General features: G+C 29.2%; 1 protein-coding gene across 1 annotated transcript; it reads right to left on the bottom strand.

Annotated features, from left to right (window-relative positions):
* Positions 1–5,153: 5,153 nt before the first annotated feature.
* On the bottom strand, positions 5,154–19,055 carry LOC117908288. The gene is made up of 10 exons (XM_034821900.1): positions 19,035–19,055; positions 12,245–12,322; positions 11,988–12,134; positions 11,785–11,904; positions 11,381–11,521; positions 10,455–10,627; positions 9,695–9,928; positions 8,535–8,747; positions 8,342–8,434; positions 5,154–5,519 (listed from the first exon to the last, which is right to left on the bottom strand). The coding sequence occupies exons 2-10, from the start codon at positions 12,309–12,311 to the stop codon at positions 5,154–5,156; spliced, it is 1,554 nt and encodes a 517-aa protein (XP_034677791.1). The 5' UTR covers positions 12,312–12,322; positions 19,035–19,055.
* Positions 19,056–20,968: the final 1,913 nt, after the last annotated feature.

Below are 20,968 nucleotides of genomic sequence, written 5' to 3'. Positions count from 1 at the left end.
TTTCTAAATTATCACTTTATTACAGACAATTTTATCTTAATGTTAAAGGTGATTTTTTTTTTATTTTTAAAAAAACTTTTATCCAAATAGAAAAAATCACTTTTTTATGTTTACTCTTTCAATCTTTAAATTTGTTACAACACTCAAACCCAATTTTTCAAACAAAATTCATCAAATTTGGGGTAATTCTTAAGTTGAATACAAATCAAACTATCTCAACTGTGTGGAATCTGTATAAGCAACAAATTTACAATAAATTTTTTCAAGAAAAACTCAAATATGGAAACAAAGTTCTAAAACTATCAAGAAAAATTTTAGTATGGATACAAAGTTCCAAAACCAAAACAGATATTCAACCATATGCCACTACTATTTTGGCCTCGAAACTCATCCAATTCTCGAAGAAATTAAATTCTATAAATTCATATTAATTAAATATTATTTAATATTGAAAAAATAACACTTAATTATAAATTTTTGAGTAGGATGAATTTACTATATTTTTTAAGAATTCAACTCCTTTCATTACAATAAAATCAAAATAAACCAACTCCCATTCATTTTAATGAAGCTTTTTAATTAGATCTCTAAAATATAATTTGCAATCATTTGAATATCCACTAAAATCAACAATTCAATTAATTTTCAAAAATAAAAAGTTTATGATTTGATGCTCTTTTCGAAATTGAGAATTTGAAAAATTAATTAATTAATCTCAACAAATGAACATATATTTCAATTATCAATTTATAAATCCAAATGTCTATCGCATAGAAACTAGTGAATAATCAATGAGACTTAACTTAGAAATTTTTTAGCATTTTCTTAACAATAAAATATAATTAGACACTTTAATTACTATCTAATTACCAATTTTCAACTAATGAAATAATTAGTTATTATAAAAAATTTATTATGACAAAAAATTTAGTACTTTAGGATATTTGGAAATGTATAAAATTACTATTTGTAATTATTAGTGGTCAAATACTTTTATTTTAATCATATAAAATAAAATTAAAGAAACATAATAATTAATTTTGTAGATATATTAAAAAAATAGATTTAGTAATTAACAATATTTGGTTATTATTCAAAACAATAAACTTAACATTTAATATCATGCATTTAGACATCAATAAAAAAACTAAGAGACTAAACATTTAATGAAATGCAAACCTTATAAGTCTTGCAAAGCAAACTTAAGTAATCACCTAAAAGGGTGGATGAATTAGGTGATAGTCTTTTTTTCAATTTTTTTTTTAATCAAAATTTAAATACAAGCAACAAATAAATACAAATAATAAAAGTAAAGTGCTTAAATCAAAGAGACTAAGGGAAACAATGACATTTTCTTGTGCTCTACATCCTTTACAAGCCCTTCAAACCTTTCTATCATACTAAGTGTTTTTTCAACCAAGACTCTTTAATTTCTACAATAGTTGAATTCCTTATGTTCTAATGGACCTTTACAATCTCAAAGAGGTACCTATAGACCTTTCTCACAATCTCACCAAATAACGAGAAATGACTTACAAACATAAGTTTACAACACTATTGAAGGTCTTAATTAAAGAATGAATGCACAATTTAATGCTCAAGTATGTGTGCTCAATATAAGGATTCACAAATATAAGTTTACAACACTATTGAAGGTCTTAATTAGAGATGTCTTAATTTCAATGGAGTAAAAATTAGTGGCAAGTGTAAAATATATGTTAAATGTTTTCAAGGAGTAGTTACAAGTTTAAAAGGAAGATGTGGACATCCGCCTATACAACCACATGCCAAGAAGTAACTAAAAATTTCATTTTTCATTATTTGACTCAAGGAACAGGGAATATGGACATCTATATAGATGACTTCATTCATACCTCTTTGCATTTTAATTCTTCAATGACTCAAACACAATGAAGACTTTAACTAGCTTTTAAGATTGTTTATGAAATTATATCATTTTTAAGTGATTTAAACTAGTGTTTTGAGTCATTTTTAAGTGTAAAATGTTTCAATTAAGTCATTAGGATTTTTTAAAGAACTATAAAAGATTTTCATGCAAAAACTAAGGTTCAATATAGTTTCCTAAGTTAGATAAGGTCTTGTCATTCTTATGTAAAGTACCCTTACTTAGTTTACATGCAAAATGAGTATCAATTATACCCTAGTATGATCTTTCCTTTGATCATCAACTCTTCTTACTAAAAATCATTTGCTTCTTGAAATTGTTATTTGACTTGCTTCTTTGAAGATAGGAGGATTATTTATCTGTTGACATATAAATTAATGTAGTCTATTTAAACTTATGCAGAATCAAGATTACTCAACTCGTAGACTAGCAAGCTTTACTTAGATTTAAGTCAAATTTAGGCCTATTCAAATTTTAATATAAAAACAAACAATACCTAGTGATATGTATGTATACATATATATCAAAAGATTCATGGTTCTTAATATAAGGATCTCATCCATATTTTAATTTCTTAAGTAAATAACAAAAACTAGAAATCTATTGCATTTCTTACTCATTACTACATGCGTATCATCTCTTTCAATACTTTTTTGTAGCTATTTTTGTATGCAATAAATTATGATAGTCCCATCCCATTGATAAACCCAATATTTTAGGGAAAACCCCTAGAACATAGTCACATGCTAACATACTATCTAATAACCTAGGGATACTAGATCTAATCACAAATTAAGAAGGTAAATAAAGTGGTAAAACTAAGATCTAAGTGATAAAAAAAAATTTTACTTTTGATCTGGATGTTCCCAAATCAAATTTCAATTGATGAAGAATATCTTCAACACATTGCAATCTTCTACCTAATTACTCTTTCTTTGAACTTTGGCACTTCACTTGTCTTACACATATCTAAAGTGAGAGAGATAAAAAGGCTTTTTGGAAAACCAAATTTGTGAATGGTTTTGTGTGTCATACCCTAAACCCTTAAAAGGGTTTACATAGACTTTCTTATCGGCTTAAGTGACTTTGGCCCAACTTGGACTTAGGTCACTTTGGCCCAAATTGGGCTTAGATCACTTAATCTAGCCCGGTAGGTTTTAATTAATTAATTAGCCCTCATGAGTTCTAATAAATTAATTAGTCCAATCTAGAAAACCTAAAAATAATTAATCATAAAATCTTATGTAACCTTTCACTTTTACCAAAGCACATTTATGCATAAAAATGATTAATTCTCCATAACACCATAAGACTTTGCGTTAATAAAGAATATGAGCACAAATAGGGACCACTTGAACCCATTAGAAAATAATGACTCCCTCAAAATCCAATTATAAAGTTGATTCCACACTTCACTAAAGTGAGTAGACTGCGCATCAATACCCTATGGAAGTACATTGAGTTGCAAACTCCCTATGAACTAGTGTCCATAATCCAACAATGTAAATACTATTAAACTCGAGAGATTATCTCTATAATAATTGAGTCTTAAATCGTCTTATTTTGTAATCAACTAACATATTCTAGTCTCTAAAACACATTTGTCAAATTTCACTTAAGAAATTATTAAGGCAACATATTACATAATTACTAGTTGGATCACCTAAGGGGATACATTGTTTCAATCTTATGAGATATCATGGAGCCTATCTTAAGAGAATACCTACCTTAATTAATAGTGACCCAATATGTAGGGAATATATGACCACCTTAGATTCTCACCCATAGGTCAAAACAACTGAAGGCTTTAATACTAGCTCAATATTCTCTCAGAGTTGAGAGCTCATGCAACATAGTAGCTTGATGAAGTCATGACTACTAGATAGCGAATGTTGTGACTTACCATAGGTCTTATCTAATAAGTAACCATACAACTAGCGCACTCACCATTAGAAACTCATCCAATGACTAATGAGAATCCTCCCTCTAATTAGAAAGTAGTGTACTATAGTCTTATGTCCTAATTTCATAAACCAGTTGTGAGCAACTTATCATCTTACAAAGAACTCATGATTTGGGTCTTCTATACAACTCCTTGGGCATTGAAGTCATATATAATACAAGTGATATAGACATGAATGCTTATATAAGTAATAATGCAATTGTAAATATAAAAATGGAATGAAAAATCATAATATGTCACTACAAGATATATGATTATTAGCGACACAATTATTTTATCGCAAAAAAGTTAATATTGTCGCAAAAACATTTTTGCAACAATTTTTTTTTTTTTTTTTTTTTTGTTTCATGAACGTCGCCTTATCCTCGTCACGAAAAGTTTTTGCAACAAATTTAATGTTTCACCTCTAATAGTTTATAGAGACATAATTTTTTTGTTGTCTCCAATACTATTTTTTGATGAAAAGATTTGTTGTTAAATGTTCAAAATTTTGTTGCTAAAAATTCTTGATAATTAATTAAATTGTCGCCAAATTAGACACATACAATGACCAAAATTATAATTTTGTTGCCAAATGGATTTTGAAACAAAACTTTATTTCCCCGTTGGAAATTCAGGTCATATTTTAACAAAAAAATAAATAAATGGCTCTAAACATATGAACTTTTGTCTATATGTATATAATAATTTTGTCATCATATTTTAATATATTCAATTGATATATTCCAATATTTAAATTTAAATTTAAATTATAAAACTTAAGTAAACAATTAAATTTTTTTATAACTTAATTTATTACATAATTGATAATTAAAAACTCCAAATGAATAAATAAATTATGTGACAACAAAGCTTTAATAAATAATTGATAATATTCCATTGAATGCAAAAGAGTTTTGGTATATTCACATATACAAAATAAATAAATAAATAGTAAGCACTGACATCCACATTTGTAAAATGTCATAAGTTCTAAAAGTAAAAGAAAAGTAGCAAACAAACACATGTGCAAAATGTGATAACATAAAAAAATAAAAATAAAAATAGTAAAGATTGATATGTAGCAAGCAAACTAACACATGTGCAAAATGTGATAACAAAACTAACACATGTGCAAAATGTGGCCACAAAAATAACACATTTGCAAAATGTGATAACATCCAAAAAAAAATAATGCAGTAAACAAAAGTACCATATATACATGTCAAGGAAAGATAATGTCCAAAAAAAACTCCAAACCAAGTGTTAATGGAGAAAATGTCAATCATCATCCATGAAGTGTGACTAAGAATCCATAAGCGGTGTATCATCTGAAGGAGATGAACTTCTTGAGCTTGATCCTGGAATATGCATGTGTTGGCGCATTTCACTAACAAAACTAGCTAATTGAGCTATCTGGGACTGCTGGTGCTGGATTCGAGTCTCTTGACTTTGTAAAAGCTCTCGTGTTGCTTTAAGCTCATTCTCCAATTCTATCTCTCGATGTGACTTATGTGTAGATTTCGATGAGGATGAGGGTGGTCGAGGGCCATGACCTAAGCCCTTGATATATCCAGATCTTGACCCTAACACTTGAACACATATTTCAGCCTCTTTCAAGGCTTGACCACCTTCTAGCACTGGTTGCTTTTGCAATTCTAACATTTTTTCCTACAAATACAAAAAAAAATAAAATGTAAAATAATGTAAAACACAAACTAATTAAATAAAATCTTTTCAATAGGCAACTTGGCTAATTCAACTATAATTTATTGCAAAAAGAGAATATATATATAACAATTTGCTTAAGTTTCATAGCATGTTCTTTATGATTATGGCAAATTTTTGGAAGGTTCATATAAATTTCTATAGAATTTCATGAAAAAAAAATTGAAACTTTTTCATAGCATGTTCTTTATGACTATGGCAAATTTTTGGAAGGTTCATATAAATTTCTATAGAATTTCATGAAAAAAACAATTTGCTTAAGTTTCATAGCATGTTCTTTATGACTATGGCAAATTTTTGGAAGGTTCATATGAATTTCTATAGAATTTCATAAAATTTTCCTACTATATATAGAATCACAAAATTTAATAAGACCAATTTAATTCATTTTTATCTATCATTTTTAAACTCAGTCAAATGAAAATAAAAAAATTACATAATGTGAAAAACCAATTTTGTATAGTGACCTACTTAAGCTACAAGTTAGAAACAAATTGAAAATCATATTTAAATAAAAAAATAAGCAAGCTGAAGATTCTATAAGGAAAACTTACATAAGAAGCCTCCGCTTCTTGATTTATCCAACCATTTTGAGAAGTCCAATGCATTAACTTGAAAAGTTCTATTTGTCCTGGCGCTTGTCCGATGTGTCGTGCCTAGATAACAACATGAAGAATGAGTAAAAAAAAAAATATAAATATAATTTTAAGAAACAATAAACTATATAGAACCTCTCAAATAAATTTGCATCTATGGTGATCAAAATTCATGAGTCACACAAGAAAGATCTCTTATGCAAGTTAAACAACCAGATTTTTATTTTATGTTTATTGTAATAGAAAGTAAGTCATTTTTGAATGTTGTATTATAATCTAATTTTTGTTATATTATTATTTTTCTAGCCAAAATTATGATATTTATAATAAATTGACTCACTTAAAAAGAAAGAAACAAATATATATGCTTTGTATAAAGAAAAAAATGCATATTATAAAATTTACAAGTCAAACTCCCTATTCTAAAAGGAAAACAAATCAAGAAACATATCTAGAATATTAGATAGAACATAAAATATACAATTTGGTTGCATGACATGAAAGGTATGTGCAAATAAGTATAAAAATTGATCAAAGTAATCAACAAAGGCCAAATAAGTTCATTGTGAAATGCTAAACGTAGAAAAACTCTAAACCTTCGATCTAACACTACAAATACCAACTATTTGCAAAATTAAAAATCAGAATGATGGAAAGATCAAAATTCAATGAAAAGCATGGTATAATACACAATCTAATTCAAACCCTTAGCTACAAGTGGTCAAGGTTTCATCATTCACCAAAATCATAAATTAACCAATAATTTAAAATCTCTAATTCAAACAATAGTTATGAATACATACATATAGAGATATAGAAAAAGTGAAACATAGTTGAAAGGTTTTTGAAAGGAGCCGGATGAAAGTAGTGATGGAAAGAAAAACCCAAGAAACCTCTATCAGAAAAGGGTTAGATGGACTTGGTTTCACCAAAGTCCATATTTTTTGTTTAATTTTGTTAATTTAAAAGATTTATTAATTCTTTTGATTTTAATTTTGGTCTTAAGTTGTGTTATTTATATGTAACTTAATCTTTTGAATGATCTATATGTATAATACAAATCCACAATATTGAAGGGATAAATCATCTCTACAAATGTGTACACCTACTGAAAAAAGAAGGCTGCAAAAATTGGTTTTATAAAGGAACCATATGGTCAAGGCTTAACATGCCTTGACCATACTAGGCCTATTTTCATAGCCCATGACATGTCATATCTAGAACCCTTCTATGTTATGAATATAATAGTACCTTGGCTATATGCCTTTCTTTATTTTTGAAAAATCACAAATGGTCCATATTTTTTTTCCCAAGCAATCACTACCACAACTAGTAAAAGCTGAAAATCTTCTTGCTACAAGTATACATGCCTTCTAGTCATGGTTTTTATTGACACCTACTTAAGTTGTTGACTATTCCTTTATTTTCTTAATAACATACATATACAAGCAACAAAAATATAAATTTAACAATTCAATTTCATTACCTTAAATTCATCCTAAAAATATATTAAAAAAATACATCCTTGTTATAGCTACTATGGACTTATTCTAATGTATAAAGTAATGTTAACATCATAAAAAAAGACTATCCTACTTCAAGTTAACATAGTGATCATTGTATAGACATACATTTGTTTTACAAATGAACATTAAACTCAAGGCTAACGAAAACATGCAAGTAGAAGAATATTCAATATTGTCATTCATACCAAGTCTTAAGAGTATGGAATTCGATATTTATATATAAAAAAAGACTATCCTACTTCAAGTTTAACATAGTGATCATTGTATAGACATACATTTGTTTTACAAATGAACATTAAACTCAAGGCTAACGAAAACATGCAAGTAGAAGAATATTTAATATTGTCATTCATACCAAGTCTTAAGAGTATGGAATTGTAATGAAATGCACCATAGCTTTTAATGACCAAAATCTATACATAATAACAATAGTTTTAGTTAAAGGATGGAATCAAAATATTAGATCCAACACATGATTCAATACAATAAAGACAATATTAAGCATTTAATAAGCTAATTATTTCCAAAGATAAAAGTTGATATATCTCATTAAACTAAAGAATAAAGTTAAATCATTTGTGAAGTACAGTAATCAACAATTTAAAAGCATTAATAAAAATAACATAATTTCTCTTAATTTTACCAATTCTTCCACATGTTGTACAAAGGACCGTGATCCACCTCGATGAGTAAAAGGTAACTTCATTCTGTTTTCAGTGTTCAATGTTGAGCGTCGCTTTATGATTAAAAGTTAAGATCAAAGTATCAATATTAAAATATAATATCATGTTAAACATGATAAAGCAAACCAAACAAGATTTTGATGAAATCTTTACCTGGAATTTTTCTGAGGCAAATCTATCACATAACCAATCCCACTGCTTTTGATCACTAACATGCTTATATGGATTCTGCTTTGCCAAAGCTATTGTTGGGTACTTCTTGAAATGCTTGTGGCACTTGTTTCTGTGATCTCTGTATCTTGCAGCCATTTTGCCTTCTATAGCCTTTTTCACATGATCTTGAGTAAAATCAATTATAAACTTTTCCTAGAACACAAATAGTGAAGTAAGAAATATTTAAGCTTCTAAGCAAATAAGATGACCAATTGAAATTTATAAATAAAACTTTTAGTACAATAGTTAGATATTTTTCTTATTCTTTGTCACAATTAGCTAAGCCAATAAGATTATTAACCAAAGAAAGGTTAGTCAATAAACTAAAGTTGATTTATTATTATTCATAGTGGACTAATACTTAGATATTTTAGAGAGAATGAAAAAAATATAAGAAAAAATAGGACAAGTTAACTCTATATGGGATTTTAGTTGGAGATGATTACAAAACTTTATAATTAGAATAAATCATGATAGTGTAAGGATAGTAATGGATAAAATAGAAGGTAATAAAATTATAAAGATCACATGCTTACAAAATTTAAAGTTAGAATGCATTAATATGGTAAAACAAGGACTAGAAATTAACTACTTTTAGTTGGTTATTTAATCTACATGGAATAGTTAATTAATGTTTCCTGGTAATTTTAAAACTTAAATTTTATTTGCCTCTACCTCTAAGGAGAAAATGGAAAATAATGATAAAGTATTGTTTTCCATAGGCTCAAACTAATATATATATTTTGTAATATAACATAAAATTTTACATCTCACATCTTCCAAAAATGGAAGTCAAATTACCATAATAATAATAATAATAATAATAATAATAATAATTACAACAACAATAATAATGCAAAAACATACACCCATATGGTATCAATACCAAAGCAAATCTAACAAATAGCAAGCTCACAAATTTTAAATTAGTATAACACTCATTTAACATTTCTAACTTTAAGTCAAAAAGGTCTACATTAATTTTCACTCATATACATGCATAGGTATACATATAACATATAAATTATCATTTCATTACTAAACCTAATTAGTAATGGAAAAATTATGCATCAAATTAGGAATATTTTCAAGCATCATACCTGCAATTTCTCCATCATGAAAACTTTGTCACTTTCTGATATATCAGCCCACTTCTCAACGTCCAATGGTGCATAATTTCTTACAATGGTTCCTATTTCAGATTTCATTCTACTACTGTTGACACCAGTCGGAGCATTATTTTCGGGTTTAATCTCAACCCCACCAAGTGGTCGACTTCCATTTGCTTGGATCAATTTGTCTGTCCCAACACCTCGACTGTCCCCCGAACTTTCCTACGTCCTATGCATTGATCATTAACAATAATTAGTTCACATAAAATATTTGTAAAAACAAATAGAATGTTGTTATAGTAATTGTTTTATTAAAATCTCCATAAGGTAGTCCAACTTATATAGATAATTTCTATATTATAACTATATAGAAGTGAATCCAATAAAATGTTTTCATAACACTAAAGTCTCAAATGTTTGTTGTGATTAAATTATATTAGTACAAAGATCATCTAATTTTGTTTCAACTTAAATAAAAAACTATGAAAATTAATGTGTTTCTTAAGTAATGCACATAAACTTGATTAATCTCTATTTATGATGTTTTCCATAAGATAATCTAACTTACATAGAAGTATATCCATATGTACACTAAAGTCTCAAATGTTTGTTGTGATTAAATTATATTAGTAGAAAGTTCATTTAATTTCAATGCAACTTAAACAATGAAAATTAATAATTTCAGGTGATGCAACTGAACCTGTTGAATATATATATGTATATATATACATATATAAACTAATCCAACATCCTTACCAGTGGTAGAATCAGCATCCATGGTAGAGGTGTTGTTATTGGGATCAAAAGGTGTCTCACTCGTGTCCATTATTGCAGGGGCTATGGTGTCCTCTACATTCCCAAAACCCCGCATGAGTTCATCTATACCAACTATCCGACTGTGACTACGAGTCATCCTTCGAGCTGAGCATTAGAAAATTATAAGAATTAATTAGCACATATAACTTCATTGAACATAAAGAAATTTGTTAAACAAACATACTAATAAAGCATAATTTAGACTAAATTTGACTATATTTCAAAAATAAAAGTTAAAGTTTTTTTAATGCCTATATAGATTTAATATTGTTAAGTCTATGACAACAAGAAGAAAAATTCCAAATTTTCTTTAACCTATCCAATTAAACCAATTCAACATGCTTACGAGTTGAGTTTTTGTTAACATTTCTTGGTGTCCCACAATCTTGCAATGTTGGAGGGGGAATTGGGGTGTCATCTCCATTCTCAATATCTTGCATAGGTAGAAATGTATCAACTCTCTGACTATCACTACACGGCATCCTGCGTACTGAGCATTGAGAAATTATACAAATTAATTAATGACATATATGATGTTGTTCAACACCAAGATGGTTTCTATAAACAATGATTTTGCAAAGCATATTTTTCATAATATAGTCTAATACATTTAAAATAATAATAAATAATATAGGTATTTTTTTTCTTTCATACAAATAAATTATAACACTTTAGTTTAGTTATATTTCAAATAAAAAGGAATGGATTTTAAGATAATGAATAGAGCAAATACAAATGGAGTTAGCCAAGTTTACGCTTTTATAGCTTTAGCACTAGTAAGTATATAACAGTAATAAAACAATCACAATTTCAAATTATGAGGTAACTTATCTAATTAAACTAGTTCAATATGCTTACATGTGGAGTTGTTTTGATGCCTACTATGTGTTCCATTGGCTTGCAATGTCGCATTAGTTGTAGTGTTCTCTAGATTCCCAACACCTTGAAGTTGTCGGTCTATGCCTCCTCTCTTGCTATCATTATCAGTCATCTTACGTGCTAAGCATTAAGAAATTATATCAATTAATAGAAATTAAGTCATTGAAGTTAAATGTATAGCAATTTGATCTAGTTATACATATGAAATAAAATGAATACATTAAATCTCTAATAATAAATTTATCAATTACAAAGGGACTTAACTAAGTTTATATTTTTATACCTTCAATATTGTTACATCTACAACAATAAAAAAATAAAAAATAAAAATCAATTTTTTATTTCAACATATCTAATTAAACCAATTAAACATGCATGCTTACTTGTGGAGTTTCTGTTGAGGCTAGTATGAGCAACATCAACTTGCACATTTGGAGGAGTTCTATTAGCTTCCTTGATTGGACTTGTACCTATAATCCTTCCACTTCGTGTCCTCTTTTGTGCTAAATAATGACAAGAACATATATTTTGTTAATCTACATGAACTTATTTAGAACATTTATATAAAGTATTTCAACTTCTTTACCTGTGTCAAAAATCATTTCCACTGTGAGGTTGGTGTTTAACCTCCTACATGTCCCACTAGTTTGCACTAACGGAGGAATACCTTCTTGACCTTGGCTGAGTTGATCAGTACTAAGTCTTTGAATGTCATTCTTTGTCATCTTATGTGCTGAGCATTTTAATGTATAAGTGTTAATTTGACATCATTAACTCATTAAACAAAAAAAAATGTCAAACATATATTTTAACAAGTTAATTTTAATTAAAAATCGATATGACCTGCATTCACATTATCCTCTAACTGCTTAGGTATGATAGGTGGACGTGGTCTTTTTCCAGGAGCCATCTACAACTATGCTGAAAATATGTATATAGAAAGGCAGCTATTATTAATAAGGTGAGAACTTGTAATCAATAAAATAATGAAATTTGAATAAAACATATATATGTAAAGATCAAATGAATTAGTAAAACATGATAATGGAAAACATAGTATCATTTAAATATCATACTTGCATGTTTAGTCACTCTCACTTTCACTTGAAAGCCACTCCTCCACAATGTTATCATTATCAACAATGATATCTTCTTCTATTATATCATCGCATATGAAATCATCATCACCATCATCATTTCTATCACCCATACACAAAATGTTATTATTTATGACTTCTGGATTAACATTAATGCGATCAAAACGTTCTAATTGATCATCTAGTTCAAATGACCATTCAATATCACATGACTCATTTTCTTGGTAAGCATCATCTTTGTTTGTCTCGTCAAAATTTGCATCAACTTCTATATTACTGTCCACCTCTAAAATATCCCACAAGTGTCTATGTTGAACCTTTTGCACAACTTTCCAATTTTGGCCATTTTTATAATCATCAAGATAGAACACTTGATGAGCCTGAGTAGCTAGTACAAATGGATCATTTTCATACCAAGTAGAACTAATGTTTATGATGGTAAAGTGTGGATCTTGTTGTATTTTTTTCCTTTGGTGATTTGTGTCAAACCACTTGCACTTGAAAAGGATAATCTTATACCCAAATAAATAATCTAGCTCCAGCACATTGGTTAAAACACCATAAAAATTAACATTTTCTCCATCATGCTCCCCTGAAACACAAATGCCACTATTTTGGGTAATTCGATGATCATCACGATCTTTTGTGTGAAAACGAACTCCATTTACAATACATCCTGTATATGTGTGAATTCGAGCATCTGGTCCACATGCCAATGAATATAGTTCTTTCGTGACTTCAGATGGATGCTTAATACGCATTTGTCTCATCTGTAATAAGAAAAATGCATTTTAATTGTTGTTGTTAAAATATATACTCTACCATTAAGAAATATGAAAGACATGATTAATAACTTACATGATCTTTAAACCACTTAGGAAAATATTTTTCTTGTTCCAACTCCAAATTTGAAGCACTTATCCTTCGTAACTCATCCAAGTGCTCACTACATGTGCATTGTTCACAAAAGTGTGTATATAAGGTGTTATATTACACAAATGCTCTAAAAAAAACATATTTAAACAACTCGCACAAGATTGGTTAACACTTACTCTAAATAGGGTTGCAACTCACGACAATTGTTTATGACATACCAATGTGCCTTTTCCAATTCTTCTTTCGAAAGTTGCTGTAATTGTCGACCACCTATTGGTCGTGCTTGTTGTGAGAAAATAGATAAATGGCCACTAGCTTGTTCTTCTCGATTATCCTCATTCCTTTCATCTCGAGTGAAACATGTTTCAATTCCATGAAGGTACATTGAACAAAATGTTAAAGCTTCATTCACAGTGTATGCTTCAGCAATTGAACCCTCTGGTCGAGCTTTATTTCTAACATATTTTTTTAAGGTGCCCAAGTTCCTAAATATGAAAGAAAAGTACCAAAAAAAAAAACAATTTTATTTATCACATGATAACATTACATAAATTTCATTATTTTTTAATATAGTTAAATGTATGTAAAATACCTCTCAAATGGATACATCCACCGATAGCTTACTGGTCCAGCAAGCTTAGCCTCACGAGGTAAATGCACCGCTAAGTGGATCATAATATCAAAGAAAGCCGGAGGGAATATCCTTTCAAGTTTACACAATATTATGACAATTCCTTCCTCTAATCTTTCTAGGTCCGCAACGTACAATGTCTTAGCACATAACTTTTGGAAGAATCCAGATAATTCAACCAATGCAGTACATATGTCCTTATTTAAGTAAGGACGAATACCAACAGGGAGAAGCCGTTGAAGCAAGACATGACAATCATGAGATTTTAACCCTAAAATCTTCCCATCGCTAATGTTTACATTTCTAGATATGTTTGCTGCATAACCATCTGGAAACTTGACTGACTTTAGAAACTTACAAAATTCTTTTCTTTCTTCGAAAGTCAAGGTATAACATGCATGAGGTTTTATTGAAGATGTAACTCATTCCTTATCTTCATGTCAGCCAAGTCCAAACGAGCTTTCTCAGTATCTTTAGTCTTCCCTACAATGTTCAACAAGGTATTGACCACATTATCACAGACATTCTTCTCAACATGCATGACATCAATATTATGTCTCATCTTAAGTTTTGACCAATACTCCAACTAAAAAAAATACTCTTTCTCGTCCAATTTAATTCTTCAGGCCCTCGTTTCCTTTTCTTGTCTTTATTATTTATATGCTTACCAGGCCTAGAATTATAAACATGAGACAGTTGTTGTAAAATATCCTCACCAGATAGTGTCTTAGGTGGTGGTCTATGTTCAGGCTTACCATCATGTTGTCGACTCCTTCTCCAACTATGATTAAGAGGTAAGAATCTCCTATGACCCATATAACATATTTTGCTTCTAATGCCCTGTGAGGATGTGTCTTCATTACAAGTAGGACATGCCTTATACCCTTTTGTGCTCCAACCAGACAAGTTTCCATAAGCAGGAAAGTCATGTATAGTCCATAGTAGACATGCATGCATGCGAAAATAATCTCCACTTGACATGTCAAACGTATGGACACCATCATGCCATAACTCTTTAAGCTCATCTACCAAAGGGCGTAAGTATATGTCAATATCCTTACCTGGAGCATGTGGCCCAGGAATAAGTAATGACATCATGAAAAAACTTTCCTTCATACACTTCCAAGGTGGCATATTGTATGGCACAAGGACAACTGGCCACATACTATAGTTGTTACTCATAGTACCAAATGGATTGAAACCATCAGTTGCAAGGCCCAACCTCACATTTCTAGCATCCTGAGCAAACCAAGGATATTGATTATCAAAATCCTTCCATACCTCTGAATCTGCCGGATGCCTCAACACTCCATCTTCATGGAATCTTTTTTCCTTATGCCATCGCATATCAGCTGATGTATATCTTGACATAAACAATCTTTGTAGCCTTGGCTTTAATGGAAAATGTCGTAACACTTTCTGAGGGATCTTTCCATTTTTATATCTTGGTTCGTTACACACGGGACAATTGTGAAACGTCTCATTCTCTTTCCAAAATAATGCACAATCATACTTGCATGCATGAATGGAATCATATCCTAAACCAAAATCTCGCAACATCTTCTTCGCATCATAATGTGATTTTGGAATGTTTGCTCCGTCTGGAAAAGCATCAAGTAGTAGTTCGAGCAACATGTCAAATGACTTATTGCTCCATCGATTAAGAACCTTTATGTGCATCAACTTTACAAGAAAACTCAAAGCTGAGAACTTAGTACAACCTGGATACAACTCTCGATGAGCTTCACTAAACAAATAATCAATATTCTTCCCATTTCTACCTATTTCATGACCAATAGATTCATTCGAGTTAACTTCTTTATTTCTTGGCCCATGCATATCATTTATTGCATCATTAATTTCATCATCAACATAGTTGTCATTGATCGCACACCCATTACTATCACTACACATATCAGGCTGCGCATGTGAAACACCTTCAACTTCATCACCATGATGTATCCATCTATTGTAACTACTTGAAAACCCATATCTAATTAGGTGTTGTTCAACTATGATCAAATCTTGGAATCTTACATTTAAACACTGTCGACATGGACAACGTGTCTTATTATCCACTCTTAAGTGTTGCTTTGCTGCCTGAATAAATGTTCTCACACCTTCAACATATTCATTACAAAGTCTATTTTGTAGTTGCATCCAACTCCTATCCATCTTCTTAGATCTGATACAATCATCAATGATGTATAGGCATAAATTTAGACTCACACACACACATATGTATGTAAGTATGTATGCATATTTGTATATACCATATGTGAAATAAGGAAATGAGATAAATTAAGTGAAAACAATGTGGTCATAGTCTCGCTATTACATGGTCATACTCACACATATAAAGTAAAGAAATTGCTCATGCACAACTAGTTTATCTTGTGATAGAATGATGCAAAGGTGAGGTGTTGTTCTTTGCATAGGCAAATTCCTATTTTCACATATATGAAATCCTTATTCCTTAATGAGCTTGGTAGCTATATGCGTTAATAGTAGTTCCTGTATGTTGCATTGGATCTTGAAGTTACGATTCTAGGTAAATATTACTGATAGAAACTCAAGACCATCAATTTAAAACAACCGACAAAAGGTAAAGAAAAACCAACAATGTAATTAATTAATCCATAAAAAATTTGGAAAAGAAAAATCATAGGGGAAGTTCAATAAGGATTATCAACCAACGATACGATCATTATAATGTCAATGCTCACTTAAATAACAACCAACTAAGAAGTAGTGAACACTATAGATTCATGAATTATAATATGATGTCTTAATAAACACATAAAGACAATATTAAAGTACTTATTATTCTACCTAACATTAAATAGAAGGAAGATATAAGTTATAATTCACATTCCAATGTTAGTAATTTTCTCTAAAGGTATGACTATGAAAGATCAAAATTGTAGAGAAAAAAAAAAGTTAAAATTTATACCAATATAGTTACAAAAAGCTTCTAAAACAAATTACATTGAATCTTAACTTTGTGTTGTAGGCCTTCTAGAATCTTATTCTTAAAGTTAAAATCTCAACAACAAAGAGAGAATCTTAAGGTTCATATTAGAATAAAAAAAATAAGTTTATAAATTTTCTACCTAAGACATAAACCTTATAAATAAAAATTATAATAAAAATGGACCATGATGATTTAAGAATACACAAAAAAAAAAAAATAATTTGAGCATATCAACATATGATGAGTGTCTTATGCATTCTAATATATCCAACTTCCTAATTTAGGTGGTAGTTCCTATTCCATATAGGAATGCATAATCCCTATGACTCAACCACTAATAAGCTTCGTTTTACTTCAACAAAATTTCGACAGCATTTCCCCATAGTTCTCCAAGTACACGAAATGGGCAAGACATTATTTAACCTTGTCCAAATATGCACCCAGAGAACAAAAGGAAATGTTATCGAAATTTTAAGAAATGAACGAAGCATATGAGGGTGATTTCATAGACATTATGTTATCCTATACTGTCCAACCGGACAATTCAAGCATAATTTGTAGACAAAATTTTAATCACATGTTAGACAAATTAAGAAGTTGTCAATTTGAAACTACTTCATTGATAGGACCATTTTCACTCTTTGACAACTTCAATGTCTCTAACATGTAATAAGAAAAAAATTTGTCACACAAAGATACTTGAACGGAAGTCTAAGGTTTTATGCATGCATATATGAAGAATAAAAATGAGAAATTTACTTCTTTAACTTTTTTTGTAAATCAGGTACATGTGCATGTGTTCAAGAAGGCTTCTAAAACAAATCATATAATTTGCAAGATTTTTTAAATAAGGTCACATGTTGCGAATCAGCATTTGTGCGGCAATTTAGTGATTCGGATTAACTAGGAAACTCAGCAAGAAAACTGATGCATTATAACCATATAGATAAGAGAGAATGTCCTTTATATTTCATAAATAAAAAAATGATTCAACAACCTCAAGGTAGTATGTGACACATAGCCCTTTTTTTGTTCTTAGCACAATTTTCTAATCATAATAATATGCTAAATTAATTGAACCTTTAATATCATAAATAATTTAGTAAAACATAATAAGTATTTCCTATATAAGGGAAAAAATTGAAAATAAATACTACATATATGAATATTAACATGCTATCACTATTAGAAATATTTTTTAAAATTTAAGTATGTATTTCTAGATTCATATAAAGAAATAAAATATTCTGATCAATCAACTAATTTGATGCATAACAAAAAAGAGGAAAACATACTTCACAAATTGAATTATCAAGCATATAATCAAATATAAGAAGAAGTGAAGCCCAAATTATTACTAACCTTAATGCAAAGAAATATCAGCTACTCAACAACCACTCAACAAGTCTACAAGACAACACCATAACAAATGGAGAGGAAAATTGTTAGAAGATCAAGAAACTAGCTGTTAATTTTAATTATGTATATAGAATTGATCTTTAAGATAACCAATATTCTTTATATCAATGAATGAAAATTGATAAGAAGAGGTTAAAATTATACAACATGCACAACAAAGATATCTACTGTAAATATTTAGAAACTTTTGTAATATAAGAAAATTCTTAAAAATTATCATATTAGAGTCTCTTGCACCACATTCATTTTCCATGAGAAACACATAAAATGGAATCCAAATTGAACATATATAATTAAGTCCATTGTGCCCTGTCAATTATACCCAAAAATCCTACGAATTTAACCTTATTCATGACCTTTGCAATAATTCTTCATGTCAAAGCATTGTTATTTTTAAATCTCCTCAAAAAAGAGAGAAATCTCTAGATCTTCTCACCACCTACTGCCAGTCCGTAAGTCCCTCTTTTGGCTCTATCTTCTAAATCCTCTTCACCTCAAAAACTAAAAAATAAAAAATGAACAACATTCTAGAGGATCCAAAAAGGTAGGCAGAGGGCAACATTCAAAATAATTGCAGTAAAAGGATCAAGAGTAGTATCATAAAATGAAATGAGTAGGGAGCTATAATGGTTATACCTGAGAGCACTATCCTATCTTCTTTGCTTCTTGCCTCCTCTCTCGGCTTCTTTTGCTCTCTCTATCTCCAAAAAACCAGTCCAGACCTCCCTCGCTCTCCACAGTTTCCAAAAGAAAACCCCCCAGAGCTGTCCAAAAACCAGTCCAGACTCCTTCTCCCAAAGTCTCTTTCTTTCTCTATTCTTTCTTCTCTTTCACCCCATTTGTTTTTCTGAAAGCTCCCTAAAAAATCCTTTCAGACCTACCTCTCAAAAGAAACACATGAGAATTTCCCCCAAAACCAGTCCCCTATTTTTTGGTAAGGAAATTAGTAGGTAGGGAAATGAATAGCTATGAAGAGAGAGAGTCTAAAAAAAATATTTATTTTATAATAAAGATTTTATAATATAGTGAAAAGAATGGATTGGAACGTGTAAATTTGAAAAAAAAAAACATGAGGAAAGATTTGGAAGAGTGCAAAATGTAGGGTCCTTTTCCTCTGGGCTACTGACAAGTGTGTACACAAAAGCTCAATCTGCCTGATTGAAGCATTGGACGACGCTTGCAACTAAGCTCCTGTTGATATGGATGTGTCTTGCCTTCTCTTCTACATTGATGTCTTCATGCTCCCACAAACTCCATAAATATTATAAACTTGAGAAGTTGGTAGTCTTTTAAATCATTCATATTTTATTCTTAATAAATCACAACGCCTTTTGAAGTGTACTGGTGATGAGAATTCATATGAGGACTAAAATGCAATCTAACTTATATTTAAATTAAAAAAAGAGTAACAGTGATTAAAAATATTATTAAACAAACAAATTAAAAATCACGAATTATATGGGTATGTACTACGTGCTTAATTAAAGGACTGTCTTTTTTTTTTTTTCATTGAAAATTTTTATAAATTCTGAATAGACTTGTTTAATTGTTGTATGCAGTGGAAGTTTCCTGAGCCCTCGGTTTCAACAACTGAACCTAGTTCCAACTTCCAAGTTGCGAGTTGGTAAATCCAAACCCTCCCTTTCAAGCAAACACCAAAAGGTTTGATTGTTTGTCTCCCGTTCACAACATCATTATGCTCTAAACAAACACTTCTCTAGGCATATAGACTTGTAGTTCTCATAATGAATGAAAGGATGGGGAAAAAAAGCCACTTCTCTTACTTAGTGCTGCACCACTAACTCTCCAAAAGCTATATTTTATTTCTTGTAATTGATGAACATTGACCCACTTTGATACTCACATCCTCTCAAAATATATATAAATATATTTCCTTTTACATTTGAGTATTTATTTTGTACAGCTAAAGCATAAAGCATAAAGATTCCTTACCTCAAACTTAGTTTTTCACAAATGCATATTATAATAATATTAGTTATTATTTTATAATCAAAATAGGATTATAACTTTATAAATAAAAATAATTAAATTAAATTAAAGTCTAAGAGTAATTGAATAATATTAATTTCAATTAACTATTATTATTATTATTATTATTATTATTATTATGAATGTCTCTTGTAAAATTATAAAATTTTAGTTTACCATCAAAATTCAAAATTACTTTTACACTTTAATTATAACTCACTAAAAAAATTGATTTTTGAAATATATTGTTAATAATAATTAAAATAGAAAAATAGAAGATTATCATGAGTGAAAAAAACTGGTTGCAAATTAAAATTCATTAGCTAATACTACAACATGGAACATATGCCAATGTGATCCTATAATTTTGATATTACCTAAACTACATCTAAAAGTGATATTACAATAGTTTTTAGTTAACTTGGACTATATTTTTCTAATATGTCATATGAATATTTTTATGCTTTTTTTTTCCTATTCATATTTATTATGCCCTATATGTACTTAGTAATTATAAATGATTATAATAATGTTATATAGTATAAGTGTTATTAATTGTAAAATACAAATTCTAAAAAAAG

This window comes from Vitis riparia, chromosome 19, assembly GCF_004353265.1.
Source record: "Vitis riparia cultivar Riparia Gloire de Montpellier isolate 1030 chromosome 19, EGFV_Vit.rip_1.0, whole genome shotgun sequence".
Lineage (NCBI taxonomy): Eukaryota > Viridiplantae > Streptophyta > Magnoliopsida > Vitales > Vitaceae > Vitis > Vitis riparia.
This window is presented reverse-complemented; position numbering and strand designations above follow the sequence as displayed.

Bases quoted from the DNA above. Each gene is read 5' to 3' on its own strand.
- LOC117908288 (XM_034821900.1), bottom strand. From the start codon at position 12,311: ATGGCTCCTGGAAAAAGACCACGTCCACCTATCATACCTAAGCAGTTA. The intron at 11,522-11,784 runs GTAAGCATGCAT...CTTAATGCTTAG, and splicing joins CCTCAACAGAAACTCCACAA to CACGTAAGATGACTGATAAT. The intron at 8,748-9,694 runs GTATGATGCTTG...TTTGTGTTCTAG, and splicing joins TCATGATGGAGAAATTGCAG to GAAAAGTTTATAATTGATTT.